The 17,578-nt window shown below is 39.1% G+C and overlaps 1 protein-coding gene across 1 annotated transcript in view; it reads left to right on the forward strand.

The window, feature by feature from the left end:
• LOC103512334 overlaps positions 1–10,714 on the forward strand; it is a 59,152-nt gene extending 48,438 nt beyond the window's left edge. The window contains 10 exon segments of the mRNA XM_026825856.1: positions 825–1,093; positions 1,096–1,234; positions 1,939–2,120; positions 2,468–2,610; positions 3,116–3,187; positions 3,781–3,993; positions 5,540–5,776; positions 6,404–6,509; positions 9,542–9,766; positions 10,358–10,714. Coding sequence (XP_026681657.1) covers positions 825–1,093; positions 1,096–1,234; positions 1,939–2,120; positions 2,468–2,610; positions 3,116–3,187; positions 3,781–3,993; positions 5,540–5,776; positions 6,404–6,509; positions 9,542–9,766; positions 10,358–10,541 — 1,770 coding nt within the window. The 3' untranslated portion in view covers positions 10,542–10,714.
• The last annotated feature ends 6,864 nt before the right edge of the window (positions 10,715–17,578 follow it).

A 17,578-nucleotide genomic window follows, 5' to 3' on the forward strand; every position in this document is an offset into this window, starting at 1 on the left:
TCGTATTGTTTCCAATATTCTTCTCTCTTCTCCAACTCTTTTCAATACTTCTTCATTCCTTATCTTGTCTGACCACTTTAATGTTCTCCATTCTTCTCCACAGCCACATCTCAAAACTCTCTAGATACTTCTCTTCTTTCTTCCTCAGTGTCCACGTTTCGGAACCATACAGAACCACACTCCAAATATAACATTTTGCAAACCTTTTCCTTAGCTTCAGGGGGAGTCTTCTGGCTGTTAGTAGGTCTTTCACCTTGAGAAATGCTGTCTTCCCAATGCTTATCCTGCTTCTTATTTCTTGAGTGCAGCTTCCATTGGTGTAAATCATTCCTCCCACGTACCTGAACTGTTCAACTTGTTCCAGCATTTTTCCTTCTAATACGACATTCATGCTTTCTTCTTCTTTTTCAATTTTCATCACTTTTGTCTTTCCCACATATGTCTTCATTCCAAATCTTTTTCCAGCTTCGTTGATCTTTTCTACCAAATTCTGTAACTCTATTACTGATTCTCCTAGTACCGCTTGATCGTCTGCGTACTTTATGTTCCTCATGTTTTCATTTCCAATCTTTATTCCTCTTGTATTTCCCAACGCTTCCTCTAAAAGTTTCTCGGCGTACAAGTTGAACAGTGCAGGTGATATACAGCATCCTTGTCTTACCCCTCTTCCTATGATTACTTCTTCCGTTTCTTCATTCTCAACTCTGACTACAACCTTCTGTCCCTTGTACAGTTCTCTTATTTAGTCTTCTGTCCTTCCAGTTCACAATTACTCAACCAAAAATGTTGTTAGGGCTCTAATCCTTACTATCTTCTCTCCTCAGGACGTCTCCCTATCATCTGGCTACCACCCACATCACACAGGTCGTCGCCCCCACCAGCTCATCATACCCACGGTCACCATTGAGTCCCCCTCCCCTACTTCTTCATCCTCACCCAAATTTCCTCCCCCCCATCTCCTGGGCTCACCCCCACCACACAGGAGTAACCATCAGCTGTACAGTCAAGACTTTGAGTCGGATAATCTGATCAGTATTTCTCAATATGGGAATGGGCCGCCTGTTATTACTGTCACTGGAACTATGAGTGAGGTAATCATCTCCTGGGCTCACCCCCACCACACAGGAGTAACCATCAGCTGTACAGTCAGGACTTTGAGTCGGATAATCTGATCAGTATTTCTCAATATGGGAATGGGCCGCCTGTTATTACTGTCACTGGAACTATGAGTGAGGTAAGTGTCCCTTGAAAATGTCTACCGGTGTTTACTACTTGCGTACTGCAGTACTACTTGCGTACTAAATTTTCAGGTAGACAGTACTACATACTTGCGTACTAAAGATGTACTACTTGTGTACGGAATAAAAGCAGGTAGATTTTGGTCCCACAAAAAAAAATCCCTTATTTTATCCCACGAAAGAATTCTAGCACACGAAAAGGACTTTTGCAAATAGTCAACTTTCTGGGAATGACAGGGTTAGGTGGCACTTGAAAAGAACTTTCACAAATGATCAACTTTCTGGGAGTGATAGGGTTAGGTAGCACGCCAAAAGAACTTTCACAAACGAGCAACTTTTTGTGTGGCATTGGTTTTATAGGGTTAGGAAACATATAAATAGGACTTTATAAATGAGCAAAATTAGGAAAACAGGGGAATGTTTTTTCCCATTTAATGTTCGCACTAATAAAAAATCCCTCAAAATCCTTCAACAAATAAAAAATGACCCAGTACGCAAGTCGGACATCTTTTTTTCTTTTCATTTTAGTACGCAACTAGTCCATTTTCTATTCCGATATCCGATTCTAATTTCTCTGTGTCTTCTTCTTCTTCTCCTTCTTCTTCTTCTTCTTCTTCTTCTTCTTCTTCTTCTTCTTCTTCTTCTTCTTCCTATTCTACTTCATTTTCTAATAAGTGTCTCTTCCATTCCCTGATTCCAGGCGGAGTCTGATGACACCGAGGTGTGTGGTAAGGGCCGGGGTGGTAGTGGTGGTGGAGGTGGTACCTCATCCGAGGGTACTGGAGGTGGGGGCGGGATGTGCTATCTCTCCCCATACACCCTGTATTCACGTGGTGCCTCAGAGAGTGGCTATTCCAGTATGGCATCCCCAGCTTCGTCTAGGTAATAATAATAAGGTTTATGTATGGTTTATGGTATGTATATTTTTCTACAGGGTGTTCAATCTCAAAGTGCCCCATAGGAAATTAACCCGTAAAATCAGTTTTTTGCCCCATAAAAGTCACCAATACACTTTCCTGGTCCACTAAGCATTCTCTCTAATGCAAATTTTGAATGGTTTCTGTTTAAGATATTTGAGCTGCCAAAAAGGCATTCCTATGTAATTTTTCACGCCAAATTTAATGGTGGTTCGATTCTTCCGATATGTGAATATATGTAGATTCACATAAAGTTTTATAAATCATGCATTTCGTTGTTAGTGGTAATACTTTTCCTATATGCTTGTCCAGATGTGGATCTAATAACCCACTGTGCCCATCAGAAGCGGAGGATGGGGGAGGTACTGGGGGGGCCATGGCACCTGGTAACCATCATCATCACAGGAGACCTTCGCCACTGCTCAGGACCTGCCGTGTGGAAGATCCTGAACCAGGTGAGTGGGAAAGAGAGGGAGAGAGAGAGAAATCTGTTTCACAGCCTTTTTTATTTTGTACCGATCGGCTAAACCGGACTTTACAGGTCCATGTTGTAGCATGCCCATCTTATTTATTAAGTTTCCATTTATTATTTTTCAATATAACTCTCAGACCATACTGAATTTTTATAAATGGTATACCGATCCGTATAAGCAGAGCCACGGATGGGGAAGCTTGTGCCACGGGTGGGGAAAAACGGGAATTGATGGGATCTTGTAGTGTGTCCCTCAAAATAGCTTAGACGAGACAATATTTGCCAACTAGTTGGTAGATCCACATCAGCACCAGGAGGTAACCCGTCGACATTTTGGCAATATTGCAATCAAGTTACTTTTGATGAAATCAAATAGGACTTTCTACATGGAAACTAAGCACATTACCATTTTACCCATCGCATGGTGTTCAATATACAGATTAATTCAATGATTGTCAATGACCTTTGGTTCTTGCTTTCTCTCTCAGGAGACCAAGAGCTGTCGGATGACTGTACCATGTCGGACAATCAAAGTAACGACGAAGGATTCGCCACAGACCATGTGGACGACCACTAAAAACCGTTTGTTGTAATAATATCTACGCCAAGTCTCTGATTCCAACTCCACACTGATTATTTATACTGTTTTATTTCCAGGCATCCGATGATTCGTGTACTCCCTATTCCTCCAGTTCAAATCTCATGGAGTCTCCCACGTTTGGGTCTCGGAAACCTACTATCAGTATTCAGGTAAATGTTCGGATTTACCTTTCATCCCATAACTATAGAACGGATTGTTCGATTTTGATGAAATTTGACAGATTTATCCAAAATATGAAGAGTATTTTCTCGTTAGATTTTGAGCCCATTTATTGCCTCGTAGATTCTGTAGGAGTCCTTTTTTGAATTTTTGGTTCCCATAATTTTCGAATGGTTTGTTCTTTTTCGATGAAATTTGGTAAACGCTTTGAATATCTAACGTGATTTCGATTTTGGGATATCTCGGATTTCGTGACCTCGATAGGGACCGTTTTCCTGTGTGAGTTCTCATTCATAATATTCAAATTAGGAATGCATTGAATTGAACTTTCCCTTGTTTCCACCAGGTGCCTGTGATGGATCAAAAGTCGATGAACACCAACCCAGGCCCTACATGTGGACGACAAAAGTAACGACCCGACAGCCACCAGTAGTAACGGCAACAATACCAAGGCCGTCACTAAGGATGCTAAGGGTGGCAAAGACCTGAAGACATTCCTATCACCCGGATCTATCACCATGGAGGATACCGGAGTTGTAGGGAAGAAGAGTCTCCTACAGTTACCTACCATTGTGATTGATGCAGATGTGGGGGGCTTTGGAGGAGGTGAGTCGAATTAGAAGAAAAACTAAGGAAATATATGTAAATTATGAATTGAGGGGTTTGAGGCAACTTTAGGTATTTTTTTGGGGGAAATATTGAATATTATTGAGTGCCATAGGAACCTCTGTGACCGAGTAGGTATCACAATATGATTGCAAGGCGGAAATAACTTCCGGGTTTGAATCCCAGCGGGGTCGAAGTTTTTCGGCTCTGTGCTTGGAGTTCGGGGTGCACTCATCAGTGTCTTCAGGACAATCAAGTAGCGACCAGTGGTGACATTACTAGAGTAAATGTGAAATTTATAGAATTAATAAAAGGAGTAAATAAGGTTCTTAGTAGTGCTGTGATACCCACGAAAATTCTGAAAAGGCTCTCAGCTTGACCGCAAATCAATAATTGGGTGGTTTGAGGCAAAAACTACTTATAGCCCATAGGAAATATTTAGATTTTAAGTCGTTTTTGCCTCAAACCCCTCAATTCATAATTTACATATATTTCCTTAGTTTTTCTTCTAATTCGACTCACCTCCTCCAAAGCCCCCCACATCCGCATCAATCACAATGGTAGGTAACTGTAGGAGACTCTTCTTCCCTACAACTCCGGTATCCTCCATGTTGATAGATCCAGGTGATAGGAATGTCTTCAGGTCTTTGCCACCCTTAGCATCCTTAGTGACGGCCTTGGTATTGTTGCCGTTACTACTGGTGGCTGTCGGGTCGTTACTTTTGTCGTCCACATGGTCTGTGGCGAATCCTTCGTCGTTACTTTGATTGTCCGACATGGTACAGTCATCCGACAGCTCTTGGTCTCCTGAGACAGAAAGCAAGAACCAAAGGTCATTGACAATCATTGAATTAATCTGTATATTGAAGACCATGCGATGGGTAAAATGGTGATGTGCTTAGTTTCCATGTAGAAAGTCCTATTTGATTTCATCAAAAGTAACTTGATTGCAATAATGCCAAAATGTCGACAGGTTACCTCCTGGTGCTAATGTGGACCTACCAACTAGTTGGCAAATATTGTCTCGTCTAAGCTATTTTGAGGGACACACTACAAGATCCCATCAATTCCCGTTTTTCCCCACCCCCGGAGGTCTAGGCCGGTTCAACCCCATGTTCTACGGCCGGCTAACCGATTCAGACGGCCTGTATGACTGTCCGAGTCCGGATTGTTGTAAGACGGCGCGCCGGACAGCTTGCCGAAAGAAGGAGAGGAGGAAGGGAGGGGGAGGGGAGTGTCGCACCCCTGGAGGTGGCAGCGATAGGGGAGGAGGTAAGCGGGATGATTTTTCCTAAGGCCAGCCACTCACTGTCAGGTAGACCTGACTCCTGAAGAGCACACACACTATCAGGTAGACCTGACAGGTACGACTGAAAAGGTCCGAATGTCAAGTCTACCTGATACCTGATGAGGACACACATTATCAGGTAGAACTGACTCTATCAGGTATACCTGACACCTGATCAGGTTTACCTGATACAATATTCAATATTTCCCCCAAAATAATACCTACCTAAAATAATCCCTCTCTAATTTTATCCCTCAGGAAGTCCCGTGTCATCTCGCAGTGAAAGTCCGCTGAGTGACAAAACCTCGGCCGGAGGTCTAGGCCGGTTCAACCCCATGTTCTACGGCCGGCTAACCGATTCAGACGGTCTGTATGACTGTCCGAGTCCGGATTGTTGTAAGACGGCGCGCCGGACAGCTTGCCGAAAGAAGGAGAGAAGGAAGGGAGGGGCAGGGGAATGTCGCACCCCTGGAGGTGGCAGCGATAGGGGAGGAGGTAAGCGGGATGATTTTTCCTAAGGCCAGCCACACACTATCAGGTAGACCTGACACCTGAAGAGCACACACACTATCAGGTAGACCTGACACCAGGTAGACCTGACACCAGGTAGACCTGACACCAGGTAGACCTGACAGGTACGACTGAAAAGGTCCGAATGTCAGGTCTACCTGATACCTGATGAGGACACACATTATCAGGTAGAACTGACTCTATCAGGTATACCTGACACCTGATCAGGTTTACCTGATAATGAGTGGCTGGCCTAAGGCTCTAAACAGAGTATTGTGGAGAGCATAGCGCATAGAGCGTTTTGATCTCAGTTCTATGCGGTTTGAAGTCGTCACTTTCCTCTATCGTCACTTTCCTCTACCTGCTCTATGCTCGATGGGCTGTGCTCTCCACTCTATTTTCAGTCTTGAAAGGGGAAACTACAACAACAGAAATCTTATTATCTTATCTGTTCAGGATAAAGCTCGCCCCCCGGGCAGGAATTAATCTAACACTTACAACACAGGAGGACTCTTCTGATTACGATACCGAGTTTAGGGAGTCAGTTTAGCTACCATGTTGCTACCGACGTAGATCGAATGATCTTCACACCATACTATATTATTATTTCAGGTGGAGGAGGTTGCAGATGTGGCAGCAAACCAAGTCCTAAGCGACGAGTTAGAAGTCATCCCCACATTACATCTTCTTCCAGTAGTGAGAGTATAAGTCTACAAAGGTAAGGAATAGAACAGGGAGACAGAGAAGGCATCCCCACATTACATCTTCTTCCAGTAGTGAGAGTATAAGTCTACAAAGGTAAGGAATAGAACAGGGAGACAGAGAAGGCATCCCCACATTACATCTTCTTCCAGTAGTGAGAGTATAAGTCTACAAAGGTAAGGAATAGAACAGGGAGACAGAGAAGGCATCCCCACATTACATCTTCTTCCAGTAGTGAGAGTATAAGTCTACAAAGGTAAGGAATAGAACAGGGAGACAGAGAAGGCATCCCCACATTACATCTTCTTCCAGTAGTGAGAGTATAAGTCTACAAAGGTAAGGAATAGAACAGGGAGACAGAGAAGGCATCCCCACATTACATCTTCTTCCAGTAGTGAGAGTATAAGTCTACAAAGGTAAGGAATAGAACAGGGAGACAGAGAAGGCATCCCCACATTACATCTTCTTCCAGTAGTGAGAGTATAAGTCTACAAAGGTAAGGAATAGAACAGGGAGACAGAGAAGGCATCCCCACATTACATCTTCTTCCAGTAGTGAGAGTATAAGTCTACAAAGGTAAGGAATAGAACAGGGAGACAGAGAAGGCATCCCCACATTACATCTTCTTCCAGTAGTGAGAGTATAAGTCTACAAAGGTAAGGAATAGAACAGGGAGACAGAGAAGGCATCCCCACATTACATCTTCTTCCAGTAGTGAGAGTATAAGTCTACAAAGGTAAGGAATAGAACAGGGAGACAGAGAAGGCATCCCCACATTACATCTTCTTCCAGTAGTGAGAGTATAAGTCTACAAAGGTAAGGAATAGAACAGGGAGACAGAGAAGGCATCCCCACATTACAGACAGGGACCTGTTGAATTCTTCTATTGTGTAGTCGAAAGCTACGGTCAATCTAAGTTGTGTAAGTAGGCACCGTAAAATGTCCCTCAAATGCTTGAGGACACATTATTTTGTGCTCGGAATTGGTTTCATGTACTGTCGTATGGTCCTAGTGATCTAGCCCAATAGAAGGACGACACCGGCAAATAGACAAAGATCATACATACGGCATTTGCCGGTAAAGAAAAAAAAAATCCCGAGTAGGTACTGTCAACTTATTGTCTCATTACAAATTTTCATCAGTAAAATGTCCGTTCTTATCACAGAGAAGTTTTCATCCGGGTTCAAGGAATAGGTACTGGCCCTGTGTAAATCAAATGGGTGACCTCAAAGAAAACCCTTGACACTGTGTTAATTCTCAGTGGTAAGATCGACCATCCATTTATTGGCCTTCCTCGGCGTACCTTACGACTGAAGTGTTATCTAAAACTTTCTCGCTTTGAGTTCATAGGTCGTCGCGACAAATTTCAAGATTAGAGCTCATTTGTGTGAGAAAATATGAAAAAAATACCCCAAAAATCAGTTTTTTTTTTTTTTGCTTTATTGTTTTCTGGACAAAATTTGCACGACCACTTTCGTGTTCCTGGTAAAAAGACCTTTAATTTGATATATAGGTCGACCAGGTTTGGATAAGTCCTTCTATGGGGACAGACAGTTATCTCGGAAAAGAGGGTACGATTATTTTTTATTTTTATTTTTTTTATCTATATGATAAATTTATTTAGGTATAACTAATTATCTCCCATATGAGACACCTCAATTACCATTTTTGAAACACATAGGTACAGTTTTGGTATCTACCATCTAAATTTAGGCATTATTTCAACAAACCACCTATGTACCAAATTCCGTTCTTTCTTTAACTACAAACGGAAATAGGTAGATAGGTAATAATATGTTTATATGAAATGGTTAAAAAGTAAAAAAAAATCCTATAAAATTTTCAGCAATACAACCGAAATAACCTTATTTTTGATTCCGTTTTGTAAATTCGATTGCTCTCTTTCATTATCAATCATTACAGCCTCCAACGCAGAAGATGGGAAGAAATTATGCCTCACAGGTTATGAAATACACCCTGCACTCATTCTGTACTGTAGGTACTCCCAAAAATAAAGTCGAAATTGGCCCACCATCTCTCATATTGAAGCAAAAAAACTATACAAGAAAAAAAAAAAAAATAATAATAATGAATATTTCCTATAAAATTTTCAGCAATACAACCGAAATAACCTTATTTTTGATTCCGTTTTGTAAATTCGTTTGCTCTCTTTCATTATTATTCATTACAGCCTCCAACGCAAAAGATTGGAAGAAATTATGCCTCACAGGTTATGAAATACACCCTGCACTCATTCTGTACTGTACTCCCAAAAATAAAGTCGAAATTGGCCCACCATCTCTCATATTGAAGCAAAAAAACTATACAAGAAAAATAATAATAATAATAATGAAAAATTTCACCTGATTGAATTTATAGTCAGTCTAGAATAGTCCAGATAGCTTGGTTGGTAGCGTCTGCCTTGTAAGCGCTAGGCCGCAGGTTCGATTCCCGTCCAAGGCGGATTTTATCCTGAACGGATACTGTTCCTTCTCAGAACGGCTGGCTTTCTCCTATCCGGTCTTCCTTTTCTCTTCGATTTCGGGACGATAAGACCTCAGCAGTTACAGTTTCCTCTATCAAACCTAAAGGCGATGAAACATGTATCTGTTAATAACTAGATAGTTGTATGATAGATTCGTAGAAGCTCAACCCGTCCTTTGGGGCTGGCCAGCCCCTACACCTAAGCCTCAATTTGGGCCTTTTGTGTGTAGTTGTATGATAAGTTAGACACATCCATTTTCATCCTAATTCTCCATCTCCTCCTCTGCAGTTTTGAATTCTCAATCTCAAGTCACAAACGACACCGAAGCGAATACAATAGCCCGTTAAGCCCGTCCCTATAACTTTTTACTTTTATTATTACTATTGTAATTTAATAAAGGAAGGACGGGCTAAAAAGTGTCCACGACAGTACACGAAACGAAGATAAAAAGTGTTTAGAGAGGATGCCATGAAGGGGCCACGATTTTTTTCCCAGTTATCCAGGTTTCCCACTTAGACAGGTTCGACTATCTAATTCTCTATGTCTGGTATAATTCCCCCCAGACACCGTCCTCTCAAGCACCACACCTCACCCCAGGCCGCAACTCCGGAAGCCGCGGCCCTACATCGTGCCGCACAACATTTCCAACAAGTAGCCGCAGCTGCGGAAACCGAGGCTTCTAGTGAAGATACTAGTGAGGATATAACCTCTGATATATTGCGGGATACCTCACATCATGGCAAACTGAAGAAGGTCAATAGATTGAGGAACTTCGGACAGCATATTAGGTGAGAAACGGTGATTGAGATCAGTTTTTTTCATGTTATTTTTGGATCAGCATCCTTTGGGAAGGTCTCCCATTTTTTATCATATCGGGGACAGTTCTTTACAAACGTCATACAGTAGGTATTTTATATCAAGCCAAATGTGCGACCTCAAGATGATAGAATTTTTTCTTGAAATTTTCAGGGATTAATCTACTCATCAATACGCAACTTTGGACATATCAGGCGTTTTTAAATTCAAACATTTTTTTTTTTTTTTTTCACTCCACCCTAATCACGACATTTTGCTGGGGTTTCAACCTGCTACTCAATAGTCCTCACAGGGCTAAGTCCTGAGTGATCCAGAAATAGGCCGGAATTGTTGTCCCCGATCATCAACTCTTCAAATACTAACCACTAGTAACGTTGCTTAACTTCAGTGGTAATTTAAAATTGGCGCAACTCCTGAGATAAATCGATCTGAAAAATCTGAAAACTGAATTTTCCCAACAATTTACGTAGAAATCTACCATCCCATCAACTCATTACCCTCATGTACCTAAATATAATGTAATATTTTATACTTAATACGTACATAATTATCCTCTATTCCAGACTCCTCACTCGCAGTGGCGGAGTTGGTAGTGACTCGAGGGGTTCTGCCAGTGTTAACATCCCCCTACTAGGCGGCACTAAGGAGAAGAAGGACCGCCATAGTTGTGAGGAGCCGCTACTGGGTCGAGAGAGAGATAGAGAGACTCGGCGCACTGCTATCATGTCACGCACTCACACGGATTGAGTATGAACTAAGTCTTATTTCAGTGGCTTGGAGTGAGATTTTCATAAGGGGAAGCTACACAAAAGGAAGTTATAGAGAAACCTAATTTTAGCGTCAATTTTCACGGAACTAATTAAGATTAGCTCGATTTTCACGGATTTTTTTTCTCCAATAAATCAATTTTTATTTATTTTTAAACAAATACCTAGGTACCTACAATAACTCTCTCTCTGTTGACAAATATACCTACTCCTTGTCTAAACTCGGAAAATGAGGATTGGATCAAAGACCAAGGTAGCTTCCTGCTCACGAGTATCAGGCTAGTGTAAATCAGACTTAACGTCTGAATTACTGACACTTTCTCAGACTACGAGTATACCTATTATTAATAATTAAATAAAAAAAAAACTCAAGTAATTTATAATGTCATTGATTTCTTCCCATGTTACAAGTTTTGTAAAAGCGAAAATTTTCATATTTCTTTTGTAAAGAATCTTTATTTTGTTAATTTAAATGTAAATTTAGACATGAAAGGCTAAGATACCTTTATAATACCTACCAGGTAGCTACATAATAAATTATTATACCTACCCAGTTATATTAAATTTCAACGATGAAACCTGTTGTGCATATTGCATAACTGGTTTGGGTGTCCCGGCGCTCACACCTTCTGTTGTAAATTCATCCGCTGTTGCTTGCTGAGTAGAGATTCTAGCCCTCACCTAATGGCTAATTTGATCGCTCCAATTACAAAACCATCCACCTTCCAAACTCTCTATCTTACAAGAAAAAGGATACCACTTTTCTTCTTCTCCTATCAACAAACAGGTCATTTGTGACGTAGGTATGTCCGTTTTTTTTTTTTTTTTTTTTTTTTTTTTTTTTTTTTTTTTAGTCTTATTTTAGTGGCTTGGAGTGAGATTTTCATAAGGGGAAGCTACACAAAAGGAATTTATAGAGAAACCTAATTTAGCGTCAATTTTCACGGAACTAATTAAGATTAGCTCGACTTTCACGGATTTTTTTTTTCTCCAATAAATCAATTTTTATTTATTTTTAAACAAATACCTACAATAACTCTCTCTGTTGACAATATTATACTCCTTGTCAAAACTCGGAAAATGAGGATTGGATCAAAGACCAAGTTAGCTTCCTGCTCACGAGTATTAGGCTAGTGTAAATCAGACTTAACGTCTGAATTACTGACACTTTCTCAGACTACGCGTACATTATTAATAATTAAATTAAAAAAAAAATCAAGTAATTTATAATGTCATTGATTTCTTCCCATGTTACAAGTTTTGTAAAAGCGAAAATTTTCATATTTCTTTTGTAAAGAATCTTTGATTTTGTTTTTGAAGCGGCCATAATATTATTTAATATTAAAATTTGTAAAGCGATTAGATCTTTTTAATGGTCTATATAGAAAAAGCAAAATAAATGTCTAATTAGTAGGCCTTAAAAGAAAGAAAGAAAAAAACAGCAACTGCATTTTTATTCTCCTTAAATGTTGTGCTCCTTAAATGTTGTGGATCCTAAACTATACCCATAGATTTCTCTTACCATTTATTTTTCAGACCAACCAAAGGATTTTTTGTAATGTCCTCTTCATTAATGAAATGCCAGAATTCTAATTATCCTGTAGGTAAATAGGTGTCTTGATTTTTTTTTAAATATTTAGAGTTATAAAAATTATTAAAATAAAGAGATGGGGCGAAATGTTGGTTGCCTTTCTGTGTGATCCAGCAGATAAACCAATGTCTTGCTTTAACTGGATTCAAACCTTATGAACCAAAATTCTCGCTCTCAAGTCAAACTGAAACAAATTTTGGCCGATCATATGTTTGGATTTGATGTTTAAGTGCAGCTTCAGAGCCAGTATATCGTTAAATATGGGTTTTAAACTGCTTTGATTGGTTTAAGATTTTTAATAAATTCATTTTAACGACGTCGAATGTCATTAGCCCCTATCATTGGTTTAAGAATAAGAGCCATATTTCTGAAAAAAATACTGACTCTCAAGCTGCACTGAAGCATCGATTCCAAAACATCTGATTGGCCAAAATTCACTCAAGTCTGACTTGAGAGCGAGAATTTTTTTGTGAATATGGGTTTAAGGGATCGTTCACACTCAAACTCTTCCAGTGTTTTCGCCCTAGATTATTGTGTAGACAAATCTTTGACCGCGGCCTTCATTTCTATTTTGCTTTCTATTCTGAAATAAGTTGTAAAATAAGCATTCCTTTTATTATTAATGTTATTATTATTATTTTTAGGGATTAAAGATAAATTTTATCTTTTTGTAAATCAATGATTTGAGGTCGGGTGCATTTTCCCATGTAGGCATGTAGACAGGATAAGTCCTTTCATAAGAATCATAAGTTAGCTGTTAGTAGATTTTAGATAATCTATTTATAATATAAAAGGCCTATTTATGAACTTAGCTAGCAGTAGGACAAGTCCTTTTTAAGCGTTAGATAAAATAGGGCCTTTGCAATTTAGTGACCACTGGCTCGTTTTTAATAGTAAGTAGCTAAGAAGATGAAAATAATGAAATAAAATAGGTAAAATAATTTTGTCCAATATTTTTTAATTAAATAGAAAGGAAATAAATCCAACATGACGTATTCTCTATTGTCCTCTCTCTAAACTTTTAGCTTCAATAGTAATAGCATATAATAATTGTGTATCTATTCTAGAATCTATTACCTACATAGATTTCAGTCCCTGGAACTTTTAGGTTCCAGTTTTCTAGGGAAAGTATCTGTTTTCTTCAATAAATTCCTGAAATACACTATATAAAATTGAGGTGTCTCATAATTTTTTTTTTACCTATCGCTTAAAACGATAGAACGTAAAATTTAAAAAAATGTTGGAAAAAAATGAGGAAATTCCGTACAGTAGTTTCGAAGATACGATAGAAACCCGGCGCATCCGGACCGAGTCATTTGACTCGTAGCGGCAACACTGTAACACTGTATCGCTGACGTCATACCTACATATCGCTAACCCATACGCGTAGGAATCAAGGCTGAGGATATCCTTTATCATTGTTATCAAAAATTTAAAAAAATGTTGGAAAAAAATGAGGAAATTCCGTACAGTAGTTTCGAAGATACGATAGAAACCCGGCGCATCCGGACCGAGTCATTTGACTCGTAGCGGCAACACTGTATCGGGCGCTGACGTCATACCTATACCTAGATATCGCTAACCCATGCGCGTAGGAATCAAGGCTGTGGATATCCTCATCATTGTTATCAGCTCCCGTTTTGATCGGTACAAATTTTCAAAATCGGGAAATGGTTGGAAATATCCGTTTTGGGATCCCCTGATGTCAAAGAAGTAATTTTTAGCCCATGGTCTGTACGTATGTATGTACATACTACAGGTTTAAATGAGAAAAGGTGGTATACAAAATATCTCAAGAACGGTTTGTTGTAAAGCGGTCGATTTTTGGTCGAAAATTTTCTATCTCAAAATACTCCCCATGTAATAAGGGATCGTTTGAAATGTTCAAAAATTGAACTTTTTTTAAATGTCAGGTCCCGAGCCTGAGCCGCCTATATGACGGCCGATTTTTGGTCGAAAATTATCTATCTCAAAATACTCCCCATGTAATAAGGGATCGTTTAAAATGTTCAAAAATATTGGATTTTTTTTTTCGAATTTTTTTCCAAGTCCGAAGCAACATTGACTTTTGTTGATATCTGGATGAGTGATAGAATAGAAAGTAAATAAAAGAGTCTCAAAATGAAGAAAGAAGAAAAAAAAGAGGTTGCTGTGTGATTTGAACCTGAGTCCTCTTACTTGGAAATAGTATGTCGAGCGCCTTAACCGCTCGGCCACTCTCCCAGTGCCCTAAATCACCAAAGTATGGAAAAGTATCTTACAAGTGTAATAGCCAATGGAAAAGCAGAATTTTGAATTTGGACGAATCATTGACTATCTAGGTAGGTAAATGTGGACTGATATCAAAGGACATTATTTAAGGGGTTTACCGTCACTGCTAAGGTCTTTAGTGAAACGATTTCTTCTTCTTCTTCTTCTTCTTCTTCTTCTTATTCTTCTTTTAATTATTGGCGCCACTTTAATCTCATTCTAGGTAAGCATACTACATTTTTTTTTTACTTCATCCTACAACCGATTATAGCCATTATAGTTATAGCTATTAAATTAATGTCTCGCACTCTATTAAAAGCTCTGATTGCTGTTACGTCACTCTGTGGACAAGAACAACCACTAATTGATTTGTGTATTTATATTTATAAGGACATGGAGCACGAAACTGGAATCATTTATAGCTTTGGTAAGGTGTGCCCGAAATTGATTCAGAGGAAGATGAAGAAGAAGAAGAAAAGTTGTCAAAATCTCCTACTCTGTCAGATTTTTTTTTTTTTTTTTTTTTTTTCAAAATTAAAATTTTTAGGGTTTGTTTAAATTTATTTTTTTGATTTTTTTTTTTTTTTTTTTTTTTTGTCAAAATTAAAATTCTTAGGTTTGGTTCAAATTCAATTTTTTTTAATACAAGATCATTTTTTTATTTTGTTTCTTTGTCAAAATAATAATTGTTCACTGGTAATCATCTACCCATTTATTTAAATAAAAAATATCTACCTATTCTTCATTTTTTTTTCTTTTAATTTGGAGACCCAATATTGATTTTTGTGGTCACTACCATTGACAGAGACCTCAGAGTCGTGACTTAGGTGCTAGTACTCAGTAGTCAGTTCTAGTCAGTAGTATATTGGTATTGATTTGTATTATCCAATATACGAGTACGTATTGTAAGGTTACTATATTGATCGGTCACTAGTTACTAGCAGAGAGCGTGAGAATTCAAGGTGACTCTACAACCAGGTTAGTCCAAAACTGAACCTTATATCAACTGATCAACCCTGCCCAATGTACTTTACCTATGTACAGTGTACATAGCTAAGTATATGTTTATTTATATCAACTGTACCTGTACATATTTAGGTAGGTAAATGCATTGGGTATATTGACGTGCAAAAAGTTCGAGACACAATGACTGTGGAATTTTTTTTAAACGAACGTTTTTTGTTAAAATAGGCAACAATATGAGCTTTCGGTATTATAAAACGTTTGGAATTTTGAAAATATTTTCTAAACAAAGTAAATAAAAGCTCGCCAGCCTAGTTAACTTGTTAGCTTGTAAGCCCTATATCCCAGGTTCGACTGTCAGCCGGGTTTAACTTTATCTGTCTTTCTCCTACAATGTCCTCTTTTCCTATTCGATAAGACCTCAGCTATTATAGTTCTCTCCATTAAATCTTTCTCTCTCTCTCTCTCTCTCTCTCTCTCTCTCTCTCTCTCTAACCTGACAATGAGTGGCTGGCCTAAGGCTATAAACAGAGTATTGTGGAGAGCATAGCGCATAGAGCGTTTTGATCTCAGTTCTATGCGGTTTGAAGTCGTCACTTACCTCTATCGTCACTTTCCTCTACCTGCTCTTTGCTCGATGGGCTGTGCTCTCTACTCTATTTTCAGTCTTGAAAGGGGAAACTACAACAACAGAAATCTTATTATCTTATCTGTTCAGGATAAAGCTCGCCCCCAGGCAGGAATTAATCTAACACTTACAACACAGGAGGACTCTTCTGATTACGATACCGACTTTAGGGGGTCAGTTTAGCTACCAACTACCATGTTGCTACCGACGTAGATCGCATGATCTTCACACCATATTATATTATTATTTCAGGTGGAGGAGGTTGCAGATGTGGCAGCAAACCAAGTCCTAAGCGACGAGTTAGAAGTCATCCCCACATTACATCTTCTTCCAGTAGTGAGAGTATAAGTCTACAAAGGTAAGGAATAGAACCCGAAATAGAACAGGAAGACAGGGACCTGTTGAATTCTTCTATTATGTAGTCAAAAGCTACGGTCAATCTAAGTTGTGTAAGTAGGTACACGTAAAATGTCCCTCAAATGCTTGAGGACACATTTGTGCTCGGAATTGGTTTCATGTACTGTCGTATGGTCCTAGTGATCTAGCCCAATAGAAGGACGACACCGGCAAATGGACAAAGATCATACATACGGCACTTGCCGGTAAAGAAAAAAATTCCCGAGTAGGTACTGTCAACTTATTGTCTCATTACAAATTTTCATCAGTAAAATGTATGGCAGGGGTGGCCAGACTTTTTTTGTTGCGGTTCCCTTCTTAACTTTCAAAAGTGTTCGAGGTTCCCCCCCTAGCAGTTCAGTTTCCTCTATCAAACCTAAAGGCGATGAAACATGTATCTCTATTCTAGGTGTAAAGGCGATGAAACATGTATCTGTTAATAACTAGATAGTTGTATGATAAGTTAGACACATCCATTTTCATCCTAATTCTCCATCTCCTCCTCTGCAGTTTTGAATTCTCAATCTCAAGTCACACACATATCGAGCTCTGATCTGGCAAACATTTTAACCCCTCCAGTCTTTTGAATCTAAAGTTTGAACTTTAGGAAACTACTGATGGCCCTCCTCACTTGCCCACCACATGTAGTCAACTAGATCTGAGTAGATGCAAGTGAACCTGCCGATGCCGTGCATGTGGTCATTTTTTTTTTAATTATTTTTTTACAGATGTTTGATAGAGGCAAATGTAACTGCTAAGGTTATAGGATAAGGGAAGTGAAAAAGGTAATAACCAACAAGATGATAATATTAAGCGCCAAGATGGTCACCAATCCGAATACCAACCACGCGCAACGTTGCTTAACTTCAGTGAACAATTAGGAACGGGTGCATTGAACGTGTTTTCGCTGCTGGCTCGATGTTGAAAAGATCTATGATCTATAATATTATTTAAATTTTGCATGTTGTGATCTTTTATCAATATCTATGTTAGGTAGGTACGTTATGTTGTGAGGAAACTGCAATAGAGTGCCAATTTACCAACAGTTCCATAATAGCAAAGTAAATAGGTTCTTACCTAATTAGGTATGTGTAAGTATTACTTATGACACCAATGACATCAGGGTTGGTAATTCGGTGAATCGGTCGTACACTTTCAAGTCCTCTATATCGACTTCCGATGGTTTGTC

The sequence above is a fragment of the Diaphorina citri genome, unplaced genomic scaffold (genome assembly GCF_000475195.1).
Source record: "Diaphorina citri unplaced genomic scaffold, Diaci psyllid genome assembly version 1.1 scaffold36, whole genome shotgun sequence".
Lineage (NCBI taxonomy): Eukaryota > Metazoa > Arthropoda > Insecta > Hemiptera > Psyllidae > Diaphorina > Diaphorina citri.